This window comes from Scyliorhinus canicula, chromosome 20 (assembly GCF_902713615.1).
Source record: "Scyliorhinus canicula chromosome 20, sScyCan1.1, whole genome shotgun sequence".
Classification (NCBI taxonomy): Eukaryota; Metazoa; Chordata; class Chondrichthyes; order Carcharhiniformes; family Scyliorhinidae; genus Scyliorhinus; species Scyliorhinus canicula.
In genome coordinates, this window is record NC_052165.1 from 93,887,867 (window position 1) to 93,907,061 (window position 19,195).

A 19,195-nucleotide genomic window follows, 5' to 3' on the forward strand; every position below is an offset into this window, starting at 1 on the left:
CAATGTTACGCTCAATCTGTCCCTCAATGTTACACACACTCAATCGGTCCCTCAATGTTACACACTCAATCTGTCCCTCAATGTTACACTCAATCTGTCCCTCAATGTTACACACACTCAATCTGTCCCTCAATGTTACACTCAATCTGTCCCTCAATGTTACACACTCAATCTGTCCCTCAATGTTACGCTCAATCGGTCCCTCAATGTTACACACACTCAATCTGTCCCTCAATGTTACACACACTCAATCTGTCCCTCAATGTTATACACTCAATCTGTCCCTCAATGTTACACTCAATCTGTCCCTCAATGTTACACTCAATCTGTCCCTCAATGTTACACACACTCAATCTGTCCCTCAATGTTACACACTCAATCTATCCCTCAATGTTACACACTCAATCTGTCCCTCAATGTTACACTCAATCTGTCCCTCAATGTTACACACACTCAATCTGTCCCTCAATATTACACTCAATCTGTCCCTCAATGTTACACACTCAATCTGTCCCTCAATGTTACTCACACTCAATCTGTCCCTCAATATTACACTCAATCTGTCCCTCAATGTTACACACACTCAATCTGTCCCTCAATGTTACACTCAATCTGTCCCTCAATGTTACACACTCAATCTGTCCCTCAATGTTACACTCAATCTGTCCCTCAATGTTACACACACTCAATCTGTCCCTCAATGTTACACGCTCAATCTGTCCCTCAATGTTACACACACTCAATCGGTCCCTCAATGTTACACACTCAATCTCTCCCTCAATGTTACACTCAATCTGTCCCTCAATGTTACACTCAATCTGTCCCTCAATGTTACACTCAATCTGTCCCTCAATGTTACACACACTCAATCTGTCCCTCAATGTTACACACTCAATCTGTCCCTCAATGTTACACACACTCAATCTGTCCCTCAATGTTACACTCAATCTGTCCCTCAATGTTACACTCAATCTGTCCCTCAATGTTACACACACTCAATCTGTCCCTCAATGTTACACTCAATCTGTCCCTCAATGTTACACACACTCAATCTGTCCCTCAATGTTACACACACTCAATCTGTCCCTCAATGTTACACACTCAATCTGTCCCTCAATGTTACACACACTCAATCTGTCCCTCAATGTTACACACACTCAATCTGTCCCTCAATGTTACACACTCAATCTGTCCCTCAATGTTACACACTCAATCTGTCCCTCAATGTTACACACTCAATCTGTCCCTCAATGTTACACACACTCAATCTGTCCCTCAATGTTACACACTCAATCTGTCCCTCAATGTTACACACACTCAATCTGTCCCTCAATGTTACACTCAATCTGTCCCTCAATGTTACACACACTCAATCTGTCCCTCAATGCTACACACACTCAATCTGTCCCTCAATGTTACACACTCTCAATCTGTCCCTCAATGTTACACACACTCAATCTGTCCCTCAATGTTACACACACTCAATCTGTCCCTCAATGTTACACACTCAATCTGTCCCTCAATGTTACACACTCAATCTGTCCCTCAATGTTACACACTCAATCTGTCCCTCAATGTTACACACACTCAATCTGTCCCTCAATGTTACACACTCAATCTGTCCCTCAATGTTACACACACTCAATCTGTCCCTCAATGTTACACTCAATCTGTCCCTCAATGTTACACACACTCAATCTGTCCCTCAATGTTACACACACTCAATCTGTCCCTCAATGTTACACACACTCAATCTGTCCCTCAATGTTACACACACTCAATCTGTCCCTCAATGTTACACACACTCAATCGGTCCCTCAATGTTACACACACTCAATCGGTCCCTCAATGTTACACACACTCAATCTGTCCCTCAATGTTACACACACTCAATCTGTCCCTCAATGTTACACACACTCAATCTGTCCCTCAATGTTACACACTCAATCTGTCCCTCAATGTTACACACACTCAATCTGTCCCTCAATGTTACACTCAATCTGTCCCTCAATGTTACACACTCAATCTGTCCCTCAATGTTACACACACTCAATCTGTCCCTCAATGTTACACGCTCAATCTGTCCCTCAATGTTACACACACTCAATCTGTCCTTCAATGTTACACACACTCAATCGGTCCCTCAATGTTACACACTCAATCTGTCCCTCAATGTTACACTCAATCTGTCCCTCAATGTTACACACACTCAATCTGTCCCTCAATGTTACACACACTCAATCTGTCCCTCAATGTTACACTCAATCTGTCCCTCAATGTTACACACTCAATCTGTCCCTCAATGTTACACACACTCAATCTGTCCCTCAATGTTACACGCTCAATCTGTCCCTCAATGTTACACACACTCAATCTGTCCCTCAATGTTATACACTCAATCTGTCCCTCAATGTTACACTCAATCTGTCCCTCAATGTTACACTCAATCTGTCCCTCAATGTTACACACGCTCAATCTCTCCCTCAATGTTACACTCAATCTGTCCCTCAATGTTACACACACTCAATCTGTCCCTCAATGTTACACACTCAATCTATCCCTCAATGTTACACACTCAATCTGTCCCTCAATGTTACACTCAATCTGTCCCTCAATGTTACACACACTCAATCTGTCCCTCAATATTACACTCAATCTGTCCCTCAATGTTACACACACTCAATCTGTCCCTCAATGTTACACTCAATCTGTCCCTCAATGTTACACACTCAATCTGTCCCTCAATGTTACACACACTCAATCTGTCCCTCAATGTTACACGCTCAATCTGTCCCTCAATGTTACACACACTCAATCTGTCCCTCAATGTTACACACACTCAATCTGTCCCTCAATGTTATACACTCAATCTGTCCCTCAATGTTACACTCAATCTGTCCCTCAATGTTACACTCAATCTGTCCCTCAATGTTACACACACTCAATCTGTTCCCTCAATGTTACACACTCAATCTGTCCTTCAATGTTACACACACTCAATCGGTCCCTCAATGTTACACACTCAATCTCTCCCTCAATGTTACACTCAATCTGTCCCTCAATGTTACACACACTGAATCTGTCCCTCAATGTTACACACTCAATCTGTCCCTCAATGTTACACACACTCAATCTGTCCCTCAATGTTACACACTCAATCTGTCCCTCAATGTTACACACTCAATCTGTCCCTCAATGTTACACACTCAATCTGTCCCTCAATGTTACACACTCAATCTGTCCCTCAATGTTACACACACTCAATCTGTCCCTCAATGTTACACACTCAATCTGTCCCTCAATGTTACACACACTCAATCTGTCCCTCAATGTTACACACACTCAATCTGTCCCTCAATGTTACACACACTCAATCTGTCCCTCAATGTTACACACACTCAATCTGTCCCTCAATGTTACACACTCAATCTGTCCCTCAATGTTACACACTCAATCTGTCCCTCAATGTTACACACTCAATCTGTCCCTCAATGTTACACACTCAATCTGTCCCTCAATGTTACACACACTCAATCTGTCCCTCAATGTTACACACTCAATCTGTCCCTCAATGTTACACACACTCAATCTGTCCCTCAATGTTACACACACTCAATCTGTCCCTCAATGTTACACACTCAATCTGTCCCTCAATGTTACACACACTCAATCTGTCCCTCAATGTTACACTCAATCTGTCCCTCAATGTTACACACTCAATCTGTCCCTCAATGTTACACACACTCAATCTGTCCCTCAATGTTACACGCTCAATCTGTCCCTCAATGTTACACACACTCAATCTGTCCCTCAATGTTACACACACTCAATCTGTCCCTCAATGTTATACACTCAATCTGTCCCTCAATGTTACACTCAATCTGTCCCTCAATGTTACACTCAATCTGTCCCTCAATGTTACACACACTCAATCTGTCCCTCAATGTTACACTCAATCTGTCCCTCAATGTTACACACTCAATCTGTCCCTAAATGTTACACACTCAATCTGTCCCTCAATGTTACACTCAATCTGTCCCTCAATGTTACACACTCAATCTGTCCCTCAATGTTACACTCAATCTGTCCCTCAATGTTACACACACTCAATCTGTCCCTCAATGTTACACACTCAATCTGTCCCTCAATGTTACACACACTCAATCTGTCCCTCAATGTTACACACACTCAATCTGTCCCTCAATGTTACACACACTCAATCTGTCCCTCAATGTTACACACTCAATCTGTCCCTCAATGTTACACACACTCAATCTGTCCCTCAATGTTACACACACTCAATCTGTCCCTCAATGTTACACACTCAATCTGTCCCTCAATGTTACACACTCAATCTGTCCCTCAATGTTACACACACTCAATCTGTCCCTCAATGTTACACACTCAATCTGTCCCTCAATGTTACACTCAATCTGTCCCTCAATGTTACACACACTCAATCTGTCCCTCAATGTTACACTCAATCTGTCCCTCAATGTTACACACACTCAATCTGTCCCTCAATGTTACACACACTTAATCTGTCCCTCAATGTTACACACACTCAATCTGTCCCTCAATGTTACACACACTCAATCTGTCCCTCAATGTTACACACACTCAATCGGTCCCTCAATGTTACACACACTCAATCTGTCCCTCAATGTTGCACACACTCAATCTGTCCCTCAATGTTACACACACTCAATCTGTCCCTCAATGTTACACACACTCAATCTGTCCCTCAATGTTACACTCAATCTGTCCCTCAATGTTACACACTCAATCTGTCCCTCAATGTTACACACACTCAATCTGTCCCTCAATGTTACACGCTCAATCTGTCCCTCAATGTTACACACACTCAATCTGTCCCTCAATGTTACACACACTCAATCTGTCCCTCAATGTTATACACTCAATCTGTCCCTCAATGTTACACACACTCAATCTGTCCCTCAATGTTACACACTCAATCTGTCCCTCAATGTTACACTCAATCTGTCCCTCAATGTTACACACACTCAATCTGTCCCTCAATGTTACACACACTCAATCTGTCCCTCAATGTTACACACACTCAATCTGTCCCTCAATGTTACACACACTCAATCTGTCCCTCAATGTTACACTCAATCTGTCCCTCAATGTTACACTCAATCTGTCCCTCAATGTTACACACACTCAATCTGTCCCTCAATGTTACACACTCAATCTGTCCCTCAATGTTACACACTCAATCTGTCCCTCAATGTTACACACACTCAATCTGTCCCTCAATGTTACACACTCAATCTGTCCCTCAATGTTACACACACTCAATCTGTCCCTCAATGTTACACTCAATCTGTCCCTCAATGTTACACACACCCAATCTGTCCCTCAATGTTACACACTCAATCTGTCCCTCAATGTTACACACACTCAATCTGTCCCTCAATGTTACACACACTCAATCTGTCCCTCAATGTTACACACACTCAATCTGTCCCTCAATGTTACACACACTCAATCTGTCCCTCAATGTTACACACACTCAATCTGTCCCTCAATGTTACACACACTCAATCTGTCCCTCAATGTTACCCGCACTCAATCTGTCCCTCAATGTTACACACACTCAATCTGTCCCTCAATGTTACACACACTCAATCTGTCCCTCAATGTTACACACACTCAATCTGTCCCTCAATGTTACACACACTCAATCTGTCCCTCAATGTTACACACACTCAATCTGTCCCTCAATGTTACACTCAATCTGTCCCTCAATGTTACACACACTCAATCTGTCCCTCAATATTACACTCAATCTGTCCCTCAATGTTACACACTCAATCTGTCCCTCAATGTTACACACACTCAATCTGTCCCTCAATGTTACACGCTCAATCTGTCCCTCAATGTTACACACACTCAATCTGTCCCTCAATGTTACACACACTCAATCTGTCCCTCAATGTTATACACTCAATCTGTCCCTCAATGTTACACTCAATCTGTCCCTCAATGTTACACTCAATCTGTCCCTCAATGTTACACTCAATCTGTCCCTCAATGTTACACTCAATCTGTCCCTCAATGTTACACACACTCAATCTGTCCCTCAATGTTACACACTCAATCTGTCCCTCAATGTTACACACTCAATCTGTCCCTCAATGTTACACTCAATCTGTCCCTCAATGTTACACACACTCAATCTGTCCCTCAATGTTACACTCAATCTGTCCCTCAATGTTACACACTCAATCTGTCCCTCAATGTTACACACACTCAATCTGTCCCTCAATGTTACACACTCAATCTGTCCCTCAATGTTACACACGCTCAATCTGTCCCTCAATGTTACACACACTCAATCTGTCCCTCAATGTTACACACACTCAATCTGTCCCTCAATGTTATACACTCAATCAGTCCCTCAATGTTACACTCAATCTGTCCCTCAATGTTACACTCAATCTGTCCCTCAATGTTACACACACTCAATCTGTCCCTCAATGTTACACTCAATCTGTCCCTCAATGTTACACACACTCAATCTGTTCCCTCAATGTTACACACTCAATCTGTCCTTCAATGTTACACACACTCAATCGGTCCCTCAATGTTACACACTCAATCTCTCCCTCAATGTTACACTCAATCTGTCCCTCAATGTTACACACACTCAATCTGTCCCTCAATGTTACACTCAATCTGTCCCTCAATGTTACACACACTCAATCTGTCCCTCAATGTTACACACTCAATCTGTCCCTCAATGTTACACTCAATCTGTCCCTCAATGTTACACACACTCAATCTGTCCCTCAATGTTACACACACTCAATGTCTCCCTCAATGTTACACACTCAATCTGTCCCTCAATGTTACACACACTCAATCTGTCCCTCAATGTTACACACACTCAATCTGTCCCTCAATGTTACACACTCAATCTGTCCCTCAATGTTACACACTCAATCTGTCCCTCAATGTTACACACTCAATCTGTCCCTCAATGTTACACACACTCAATCTGTCCCTCAATGTTACACACTCAATCTGTCCCTCAATGTTACACACACTCAATCTGTCCCTCAATGTTACACTCAATCTGTCCCTCAATGTTACACACACTCAATCGGTCCCTCAATGTTACACACACTCAATCGGTCCCTCAATATTACACACACTCAATCTGTCCCTCAATGTTACACACACTCAATCTGTCCCTCAATGTTACACACACTCAATCTGTCCCTCAATGTTACACACACTCAATCTGTCCCTCAATGTTACACACACTCAATCTGTCCCTCAATATTACACTCAATCTGTCCCTCAATGTTACACACACTCAATCTGTCCCTCAATGTTACACTCAATCTGTCCCTCAATGTTACACACTCAATCTGTCCCTCAATGTTACACACACTCAATCTGTCCCTCAATGTTACACGCTCAATCTGTCCCTCAATGTTACACACACTCAATCTGTCCCTCAATGTTACACACACTCAATCTGTCCCTCAATGTTATACACTCAATCTGTCCCTCAATGTTACACTCAATCTGTCCCTCAATGTTACACTCAATCTGTCCCTCAATGTTACACACACTCAATCTGTCCCTCAATGTTACACTCAATCTGTCCCTCAATGTTACACACACTCAATCTGTTCCCTCAATGTTACACACACTCAATCTGTCCTTCAATGTTACACACACTCAATCGGTCCCTCAATGTTACACTCAATCTGTCCCTCAATGTTACACTCAATCTGTCCCTCAATGTTACACACACTCAATCTGTCCCTCAATGTTACACTCAATCTGTCCCTCAATGTTACACACACTCAATCTGTCCCTCAATGTTACACACTCAATCTGTCCCTCAATGTTACACTCAATCTGTCCCTCAATGTTACACACACTCAATCTGTCCCTCAATGTTACACACACTCAATCTGTCCCTCAATGTTACACACTCAATCTGTCCCTCAATGTTACACACACTCAATCTGTCCCTCAATGTTACACACTCAATCTGTCCCTCAATGTTACACACTCAATCTGTCCCTCAATGTTACACACTCAATCTGTCCCTCAATGTTACACACACTCAATCTGTCCCTCAATGTTACACACTCAATCTGTCCCTCAATGTTACACACACTCAATCTGTCCCTCAATGTTACACACACTCAATCTGTCCCTCAATGTTACACACACTCAATCTGTCCCTCAATGCTACACACTCTCAATCTGTCCCTCAATGTTACACACTCAATCTGTCCCTCAATGTTACACACACTCAATCTGTCCCTCAATGTTACACACTCAATCTGTCCCTCAATGTTACACTCAATCTGTCCCTCAATGTTACACACTCAATCTGTCCCTCAATGTTACACACTCAATCTGTCCCTCAATGTTACACACACTCAATCTGTCCCTCAATGTTACACACACTCAATCTGACCCTCAATGTTACACACTCAATCTGTCCCTCAATGTTACACACTCAATCTGTCCCTCAATGTTACACACTCAATCTGTCCCTCAATGTTACACACACTCAATCTGTCCCTCAATGTTACACGCTCAATCTGTCCCTCAATGTTACACACACTCAATCTGTCCCTCAATGTTACACACTCAATCTGTCCCTCAATATTACACTCAATCTGTCCCTCAATGTTACACACACTCAATCTGTCCCTCAATGTTACACACTCAATCTGTCCCTCAATGTTACACACACTCAATCTGTCCCTCAATGTTACACACACTCAATCTGACCCTCAATGTTACACACTCAATCTGTCCCTCAATGTTACACACTCAATCTGTCCCTCAATGTTACACACTCAATCTGTCCCTCAATGTTACACACACTCAATCTGTCCCTCAATGTTACACGCTCAATCTGTCCCTCAATGTTACACACACTCAATCTGTCCCTCAATGTTACACACTCAATCTGTCCCTCAATGTTACACTCAATCTGTCCCTCAATGTTATACACTCAATCTGTCTCTCAATGTTACACTCAATCTGTCCCTCAATGTTACACTCAATCTGTCCCTCAATGTTACACACACTCAATCTGTCCCTCAATGTTACACTCAATCTGTCCCTCAATGTTACACACACTCAATCTGTCCCTCAATGTTACACACACTCAATCTGTCCCTCAATGTTACACTCAATCTGTTCCCTCAATGTTACACACTCAATCTCTCCCTCAATGTTACACACACTCAATCTGTCCTTCAATGTTACACACACTCAATCTGTCCCTCAATGTTACACACACTCAATCTGTTCCCTCAATGTTACACACTCAATCTCTCCCTCAATGTTACACACACTCAATCTGTCCTTCAATGTTACACACACTCAATCGGTCCCTCAATGTTACACACTCAATCTGTCCCTCAATGTTACACTCAATCTGTCCCTCAATGTTACACTCAATCTGTCCCTCAATGTTACACACACTCAATCTGTCCCTCAATGTTACACTCAATCTGTCCCTCAATGTTACACACACTCAATCTGTCCCTCAATGTTACACTCACTCAATCTGTCCCTCAATGTTACACACTCAATCTGTCCCTCAATGTTACACTCAATCTGTCCCTCAATGTTACACACACTCAATCTGTCCCTCAATGTTACACACTCAATCTGTCCCTCAATGTTACACACTCAATCTGTCCTTCAATGTTACACACACTCAATCTGTCCCTCAATGTTACACACACTCAATCTGTCCCTCAATGTTACACACACTCAATCTGTCCCTCAATGTTACACACACTCAATCTGTCCCTCAATGTTACACACTCAATCTGTCCCTCAATGTTACACACTCAATCTGTCCCTCAATGTTACACTCAATCTGTCCCTCAATGTTACACACACTCAATCTGTCCCTCAATGTTACACTCAATCTGTCCCTCAATGTTACACACTCAATCTGTCCCTCAATGTTACACACTCAATCTGTCCCTCAATGTTACACACTCAATCTGTCCCTCAATGTTACACACACTCAATCTGTCCCTCAATGTTACACACGCAATCTGTCCCTCAATGTTACACACACTCAATCTGTCCCTCAATGTTACACACACTCAATCTGTCCCTCAATGTTACACACACTCAATCTGTCCCTCAATGCTACACACTCTCAATCTGTCCCTCAATGTTACACACTCAATCTGTCCCTCAATGTTACACACACTCAATCTGTCCCTCAATGTTACACACTCAATCTGTCCCTCAATGTTACACTCAATCTGTCCCTCAATGTTACACACACTCAATCTGTCCCTCAATGTTACACACACTCAATCTGTCCCTCAATGTTACACACTCAATCTGTCCCTCAATGTTACACACACTCAATCTGTCCCTCAATGTTACACACACTCAATCTGTCCCTCAATGTTACACACTCAATCTGTCCCTCAATGTTACACACTCAATCTGTCCCTCAATGTTACACACTCAATCTGTCCCTCAATGTTACACACACTCAATCTGTCCCTCAATGTTACACACTCAATCTGTCCCTCAATGTTACACTCAATCTGTCCCTCAATGTTACACACACTCAATCTGTCCCTCAATGTTACACACACTCAATCGGTCCCTCAATGTTACACACTCAATCTGTTCCCCAACCCCACCTCTCATCCTTCTCTGCTCCAGGGAAAACAATCCCAGTCTCTCCAATCTCTCTTCATTGCTGTAACACTCCAGCCCAGGCAGCATCCTGGTGAATCTCCTCTGCACCCTCTCCAGTGCAATCACATCCTTCCTGTAGTGAGGTGACCAGATCTGTGCACAGTACTCCAGCTGGGGCCTAACCAGTGTGTATACACCTCCATCGTAATCTCCCCGCGCTTATATTCTCAGCCTTGGTTAATAAAGGCAAGAATTCCATTGGCCTTCTTGATCACCTTATCCACCTGTCCTGGTGCCTTCAGGGATCTGTGAAGCTGCACAGCAAGGTCCCTCTGATCCTCTGTACTTCCTCGCATTCATTGTATCTTCCCTTGCCTTGTTAGCCCTCCCAAAATGCACAACCTCACACTTTTCATTGGCAAATTCCTCTGCCCATCTGACTAGGCCCGTCTATACCGTCCTGTAATCCAGGCATTGTCAAACTCGGGGGCGCGACCCACCCCCGGTTGTCGGGAGAGTCGCGGAGCCGTCCGTCACGGCGCTCCTGACCGCGCAAATCCGCGTGTAACAGCCGCAGCAGTCGGCTTTTAATAATGCCGGCTACGAGCGGACTTAAAAATGGCCAGGAACAGATAAAGAAAATTTGGCCGCACTGCGCATGCGTGCCCGATCATCGGTGCGCATGAGCAATGCGGCCGCACTTGTTTTTATCTGGTCGCAGCCTTTTTTTTCCAAGTTCGGGGGGCCAAAGAGACCCGAAACCATTTCCTCCATTTTTGTCAGCAACAAACAAGGTCAGAGAAAATGGTGGGTCGCGCAGGTCGGCCGGCGTGGGTCGCGCAGGTCGGCCGGCGTGGGTCGCGCAGGTCGGCTGGCGTGGGTCGCGCAGGTCGGCCGGCGTGGGTCGCGCAGGTCGGCCGGCGTGGGTCGCGCAGGTCGGCCGACGTGGGTCGCGCAGGTCGGCCGGCGTGGGTCGCGCAGGTCGGCCGGTTGGTAAAAATGGGTCCCCAGAAAAGTTTGAAAAACACTGCTGTAATCTGTGGCCTTGTTCCTCACTATTTACCACACCGCCAATTTTTGTGCCACCTGCAAACTTACTTACCATACCTCCTATGTTCACATCCATGCCATTAATGTACACTACAAGCAAAGGGCCCAGCATCGATCCCTGCGGAATGTCACTGGACACAGGCTTCCAGTCACCAAAACAACCTTCGACCTTCACCCTCTGCCTCCCATCAGTGAATCAGTTTGGATCCTATTTGCCAAATTGCCCTTGTTCCCAAGGGGGCTCTCACCTTCTCAGGCTCCCAGGCGGGACCTTGGCAAAAGCCTTGCTGGAGTCCATGTAGACTACATCAACCGCACTACCCTCAGCTACGAACCTAGTCACCAACTCGAGAAATTCAATCAGATTTGTAAGACATGATCTCCCGTTGACAAAACCATGCTGACTATCCTTGATTAACCCTTGCCTCTGCAAGTGGAGATTAATTCTGTCCCTCAGAATTTTTTCCAGTAGTTTCTTTACCACATAAGTTAGACTTACAGGCCTGTAATTTCCTGGTTCGCCCCTACTCTCCTTCTTGAATAATGGCACCACATTAGCTGTCCTCCAGTCCTCTGGCACCTCTCCTTTGGCCAGAGAAGATTTGAAAGTTGTCAGATCCACTGCAATCTCCTCCCTTGCCTCCCATAGCAGCCTGGGTTACATCTCATCTGGCCCTGGGGACTTATCCACTTTTAGGCCCACTAAAACTGTTAATACCTCCTCCCTCTCAATGTTAAATCGTTCAAGTAAATCATAATGCACCTCCCTGATTTCTATACCTACACTATCCGTCTGCTTAGTGAACACAGATGTAAGTACTCATTTCAAACTTAAACTATATCTTCCAACTCCACACACAAATTGCCATGTTGGTCCTTAGTGGGCCCGACTCTTACCCTGGTTAACTTCTCACCCTTAATATACTTATAAAACACCTTTGGATTTTCCTTTAGTTTACCCGCCACTGCTTTTTTATGTCCCCTCTTCACCCTCCTAATTTCTTTCTTAAGTAACCCACTGCACTTTCTGAATTCCTCTGGTGCTTCTGCTATTTTGAGCCCTCGGTATCTGCCTCCCTTTTCTTCCTTATCCATCCCTGGATATCCCTTGACATCTAGTGTTCTCTGGACATATTGCTCCCACATGTTGGCCCTGTACTCCCGCTATTTCCTTGAGTACAGAATGAATCCCACTGCTCCGATATGTACATCTTCCTACAAGTAGCTGCTCCCAGTTAACTTTGGACAGATCTGGTCTTATTTTATTAAAATTGGCTCTCCCCCAATTAAGAACCTCGATTTCCAATCTCTCTTTATCCCTTTCCATAAAACTACCTTAGATTCTAGTGAGTTATGATCACTGTTTCCAAAATGCTCCCTCATTGAAACTTCAACCGCTTGCCTGGCTTCATTCCCTAAAACTAGACCCAGCGGTGTCTCCTCCCTTGTCGCACTTGCTGTGGACTGGCATTAAAAAGCTCTTCTGGGTGTATTTTAAGAATTCCTCCTCTTTAAGAATGCCCTGTAGCCGCTCTGTGACATCCTTGACCCTGGCATTAAGGAGGCAGCAGGGGCGGCAAGGTGGCACAGTGGTTAGCACTGCTGTTTCATGGCGCCGGGGTCCCAGGGTCGATCTCGGACCCGGGTCACTGTCCGTGTGGAGTATGCACATTCTCCCCGTGTCTGCATGAGTCTCACCCCCACAAGCCAAGGATGTGCAAGGTAGGTGGACTGGCCACGCCCAAATTGCCCCTTAATTGGAAAAATTCAAAACACATGTTTTTTTTAAAATCAAGGAGGCAGCGTACCATTTTGGAGTTCAGATTGCGGCCACACTAACGCCTGTCAGTTCCCCTCACTATTGAATCCCCCACCACTATAGCTTGCTTTGTCCTTTTCCTCCCCTGCTGTCCAGCCGAGCCAAATGTGGTGGCACAGACTTGGCTTCAGCTGCTCCCTTTCCCTGAGAGGCTATTACTCCCCCCCACAACAATATCCTAATTGGTATATCTATTTTGCAGGGGTATATCTCCCTGCACAGCCTGCCTACACCTCTTGGACTGCCTGGTGGTCATCTATTCCCTTCCTGCCTTGTGCTGTGACCACCTCACTCTATGTGCTATCCACAATACACTCCGATGTTCCACAGCGTTTCCAGGTGCTGCTCCAGCTCTGAAACTCGGGCTTCAAGGAGCTGCAGCTGGAGACACTTCCTGCACGCATGGTGGTCCTTGGAACTGAAATGTTCCTGATCTCCCACATGGAGCAAGAAGAGCAGTTCATGGTTTGGAGCACTGCTGCCATGCCTTACCCCTTGAAGTTAAGCTAATGCTTTGATATCAAATAATAGTAACTAGTATTAACTATTAACTAGGGCCCTTGTTATTATAGTAAAAATAATATATATACCTGCACTCACCCAGCTGTTTTGCTTTCATAGGAGATATAAACCTGCAGTAACTGTTCCTGAACTGTTGTCTTATTCAGTTATTTAAGTTTCAGTTATTTAAAGACGGTCCCTAATTTCAGTTACACACCAACCAATCAGCTGCTTACCAGTTTCCTGTGACGCCAGTCTGGACTAGTTTTTTCAAACACAGTGGGCTGCCTTGTAGGAATTCCAGATGTAAATTAGTGCACAGAAAGCTCCTACAGAGCGTGATGTGATATCGGGTGAGGGATAAACATTGACCCAGAACACTCGGGGAGGGGGATCTCAACCCCCTCCTCTCTGGGACCTTTCACAGTCACTTGAGGGATCCCAAGGTTTAACCTCTTAGCTCCCTCAGTACTGACCCTCTGACAGTGCGGCACTCCCTCAGTACTGACCCTCTGACAGTGCGGCACTCCCTCAGTACTGACCCTCTGACAGTGCAGCATTCCCTCAGTACTGACCCTCTGACAGTGCGGCACTCCCTCAGTACTGACCCTCTGACAGTGCGGCGCTCCCTCAGTACTGACCCTCTCAGTGCGGCACTCCCTCAGTACTGACTCTCCGACAGTGCAGCACTCCCTCAGTACTGACCCTCTGACAGTGCAGCACTCCCTCAGTACTGACCCTCTGACAGTGCGGCACTCCCTCAGTACTGACTCTCTAACAGTGTGGCGCTCCCTCAGTACTGACCCTCTGACAGTGCGGCGCTCCCTCAGTACTGACCCTCTGACAGTGCGGCGCTCCTTCAGTACTGACCCTCTGACAGTGCGGCACTCCCTCAGTACTGACCCTCTGACAGTGCGGCACTCCCTCAGTACTGACCCTCTGACAGTGCGGTGCTCCCTCAGCACTGACCCTCTGACAGTGCGGCACTCCCTCAGTACTGACTCTCTAACAGTGTGGCGCTCCCTCAGTACTGACTCTCCGACAGTGCAACGCTGCCTCAGTAGGGAAAGAGTATGAAGCTCACACAGAATAGTGTTACGGGGCTGGAGTAGGTATTTTCTCATGACCAGGAGCCTCCTGTGCTACATGGGTTTCCCTGCCCTCTTGCCATTGATTCTCCCTCCTTTCAACAGGAACAGTAATAAAAGTTTAACTCACCGTGTGAGGTGTGCAAGATTGCAGGAAGATTGATGTAATGATGCCAACTGACTGCTCCAATCTGCAACAAGGAGAGAGAGAGAGAGAGAGAGAGAGAGAGTGAGGGAGCCTGAAAGGGGGTGGCTGACATTTAACCAATGCACCTGTTCATCGAAAGCAGAGACTCGTCTGGCCTCTCACCTCAGGCTCCTGAAATCACTGTTCCCACCCAGAGGGGCTGTCAACAATTGCGGTGTGGGCCCTCCGACAGTGCGGTGCTCCCTCAGTACACAGTCGCACTGGACACCACAGGGACAAGCAGCCCCAGACACACGCATGGACACACAAACACCTGCGTCTACACACGTGTGGCCACACACAAACACACAAGGCCACACACAAATGCGCGCGCCCAAATGCAAACACATGTGTACGCATGTACACACTGGGAGGGGCGCACACTCAGGGCCATGCATGTATGTGCTTGCACAGTGGCACACGCACACACAGGCGGCCAGGCATTCTGGCACACATGGGAGCCCGTGCGTGCAGGGAGACGTGAATGCACACACAACAATATACAGTGACACTCACGCACACACAAACATGGTTGCAGGCCCGAGGGAAAGCTCTCACAAACACACATGCTGGTCTGATGATGTTGGCATGCCCGCTCTCCCACTTTCACACACACCCCTCCTCGAAGCCCTGATGCATCTTTCCAGAGTAAGATGTGAGAGGCTTTGTCCAGTTGCTGCGGCACAGAGAGAGCAGCAGGGGGACAACACGCAGACTGTTCAGGGACTGTCACAGGAGGAACTCACGGTTCAGGCACATGATCCAACTGAATGGCCAGGATCGACAAGAGGTAGAGAGTCACTTCCACGGTCTGAGACAGAATGGCATCTTCAGGACACAACTACAGACGACAGAAAGAGAGAACAAGCACATCAGACAGGGAAAGGACAATATATCTAACAGAGTGTGAAGCCAGTATTCCAGACAGAGTATCTTCAGTAATACGAACCTTGCACTGAAGGAGCAGTAACAAGCTGTTCAGGGCCTGGTCCACCAGAAGCTGACAGGGAGCTTTACTCACTTGACAGCAGGAGTACAGAACCTGAAGAAACAAAACCCCAAGTCTCAGATAAACTGAATCAAATGGTGTCTCTCAGTCCCCCCTCTCTCTCAGGGAGATATCTGTACACTGACTGGTGTCTCTCAGTCCCCTCTCTCTCTCAGGGAGATATCTGTACACTGACTGGTGTCTCTCAGTCCCCTCTCTTTCTCAGGGAGATATCTGTACACTGACTGGTGTCTCTCAGTCCCCTCTCTCTCAGGGAGATATCTGTACACTGACTTGTGTCTCTCAGTCCCCTCTCTCTCAGGGAGATATCTGTACACTGACTGGTGTCTCAGTCCCCTCTCTTTCTCAGGGAGATATCTGTACACTGACTGGAGTCTCTCAGTCCCCCCTCTCTCTCTTAGGGAGATATCTGTACACTGACTGGTGTCTCTCAGTCCCCTCTCTCTCTCTCAGGGAGATATCTGTACACTGACTGGTGTCTCTCAGTCCCCTCTCTCTCAGGGAGATATCTGTACACTGACTGGTGTCTCTCAGTCCCCTCTCTCTCTCTCAGGGAGATATCTGTACACTGACTGGTGTCTCTCAGTCCCCTCTCTCTCAGGGAGATATCTGTACACTGACTGGAGTCTCTCAGTCCCCTCTCTCTCAGGGAGATATCTGTACACTGACTGGAGTCTCTCAGTCCCCCCTCTCTCTCTTAGGGAGATATCTGTACACTGACTGGAGTCTCTCAGTCCCCCCTCTCTCTCTTAGGGAGATATCTGTACACTGACTGGTGTATCTCAGTCCCATCTCTCTCTCAGGGAGATATCTGTATACTGACTGGTGTCTCTCAGTCCCCTCTCTCTCAGGGAGATATCTGTACATTGACTGGTGTCTCCCAGTCCCCTCTCTCTCAGGGAGATATCTGTATACTGACTGGTGTCTCTCAGTCCCCTCTCTCTCTCAGGGAGATATCTGTATACTGACTGGTGTCTCTCAGTCCCCTCTCTCTCTCAGGGAGATATCTGTACACTGACTGGTGTCTCTCAGTCCCCTCTCTCTCTCAGGGAGATATCTGTACACTGTCTGGTGTCTCTCAGTCCCCCCTCTCTCACAGGGAGATATCTGTACACTGACTGGTGTCTCTCAGTCCCCCCTCTCTCTCAGGGAGATATCTGTACACTGACTGGTGTCTCTCAGTCCCCCCCCCCCTCTCTCTCTCAGGGAGGTATCTGTCCACTGACTGGTGTCTCTCAGTCCTCTCTCTCTCTCAGGGAGATATCTGTACACTGACTGGTGTCTCTCAGTCCCCCCTCTCTCACAGGGAGATATCTGTACACTGTCTGGTGTCTCTCAGTCCCCCCTCTCTCACAGGGAGATATCTGTACACTGACTGGTGTCTCTCAGTCCCCTCTCTCTCAGGGAGATATCTGTACACTGACTGGTGTCTCTCAGTCCCCTCTCTCTCAGGGAGATATCTGTACACTGACTGGTGTCTCTCAGTCCCCTCACTCTCTCAGGGAGATATCTGTACACTGACTGGTGTCTCTCTATCCCCTCTCTTTCTTAGGATGATATCTGAACACTTCCTGGTGATGCTACTGCTGCTTTATACCTTGAGTGTGTTGAGACATAGTGTGGGCTGTTCGATTCCTTTGATGAATCTTGTCCTGGCTGATGTGTTCTCTGCTGTGAAGAGTATGTCACTGATGTACTGAGCTATCTGCATCGAGACAACAAAACAACCTACGGTTTTAAAGTAGATACACCTCCAAAATATCACAAGAAATAGATGCAATATGCCATTCCGTACCTTGAACCATGCTCTTCTCCTTATTTAATATGATCTGAATCTTGGCTGCAGGTTTTAACCTTACGCTAAATCATTCCTAATGGGCGAGCCTCTGCCCGCTGAATAAGGGACTCATATATGTGTGATGGTGTGGGAATATCAGATATATTATACTATAGGTATTTGGTACAGGGAGCCTGGATTAGTGTGTTTGACTGCTGCAGTCGTGTTTGTAAAGAATCCTGCTTCGAAAGGTTTCGGGACCCAGAGGTGCAATTAAAGCATCATAAAAGTTTGGACTGATGCAGTTTTGTTTGGATTAACGGGGTTCCCTTTGGAGTAGTTAATTTGATACATTGTGTTTCAGCTTGGTAATGTGAGGTAACTAATGGGAGGAGCTGGGGTATCAGGCACGTTAGCAGAGATTGTTCAGTGGGTTCCTGGAAGTCAAATCGTGAAGACAGCTTCTGAAGACTTTAACTGGAGATCCTGCATTGTTGTGACAGGATTCAGCTCTGTCTCTGAAAACAGTCTTAAAGAACATCGCTGAAGCAAGTGTTATGGGCCAGGGCTTCGAAACTCCAAAGTGTGTTCTGAAGTCCACCTGACCAACCACCTTTCTGCTGAATTTGGCTAGGATGGGCACAAGAGTTTGCCGATGACACGGAGGTTAATGGAGTTGTAGATAGTGTTGAGGGTTGTTGCAGGTTACAACAGGACATTGATAGGATGCAGAGCTGGGCGGAGAAGTGGCAGAAGGAGTTCAACATTGATAAATGTGAAGTGATTCATTTTGGAATTTGAATGCTGAATAGAGGGTTAAAGGCAGGATTCTTGGAAGTGTGTTGGAACAGAGGGATCTTGGGGTCCAGGTACATAGGTCCCTCAAAGTTGCCACCCAGGTTGATAGGGTTGTGAAGAAGGCCTATGGTGTGTTGGCTTTCATTAACAGGGGGATTGAGTTTAAGAGCCCGAAGGTTTTGCTGCAGCTTTATAAAACTCTAGTTAGACCACACTTGGAATATTATGTCCAGTTCTAGTCGCCTCATTATAGGAAGGATGTGGATGCTTTGGAGAGGTA

At 45.9% G+C, this 19,195-nt stretch overlaps 1 protein-coding gene across 1 annotated transcript in view; it reads right to left on the reverse strand.

Moving 5' to 3' along the window:
- The window catches only part of stk36 (serine/threonine kinase 36 (fused homolog, Drosophila)), a 62,650-nt gene that overhangs the window by 25,292 nt on the left and 18,163 nt on the right, over positions 1 to 19,195 (reverse strand). Inside the window, exons 6-9 of the mRNA XM_038780352.1 lie at positions 17,938 to 18,045; positions 16,281 to 16,373; positions 16,078 to 16,172; positions 15,275 to 15,335 (exon numbers count right to left, since the gene is read on the reverse strand). Coding sequence (XP_038636280.1) covers positions 15,275 to 15,335; positions 16,078 to 16,172; positions 16,281 to 16,373; positions 17,938 to 18,045 — 357 coding nt within the window. The remainder of the gene's footprint in view (positions 1 to 15,274; positions 15,336 to 16,077; positions 16,173 to 16,280; positions 16,374 to 17,937; positions 18,046 to 19,195) is intronic.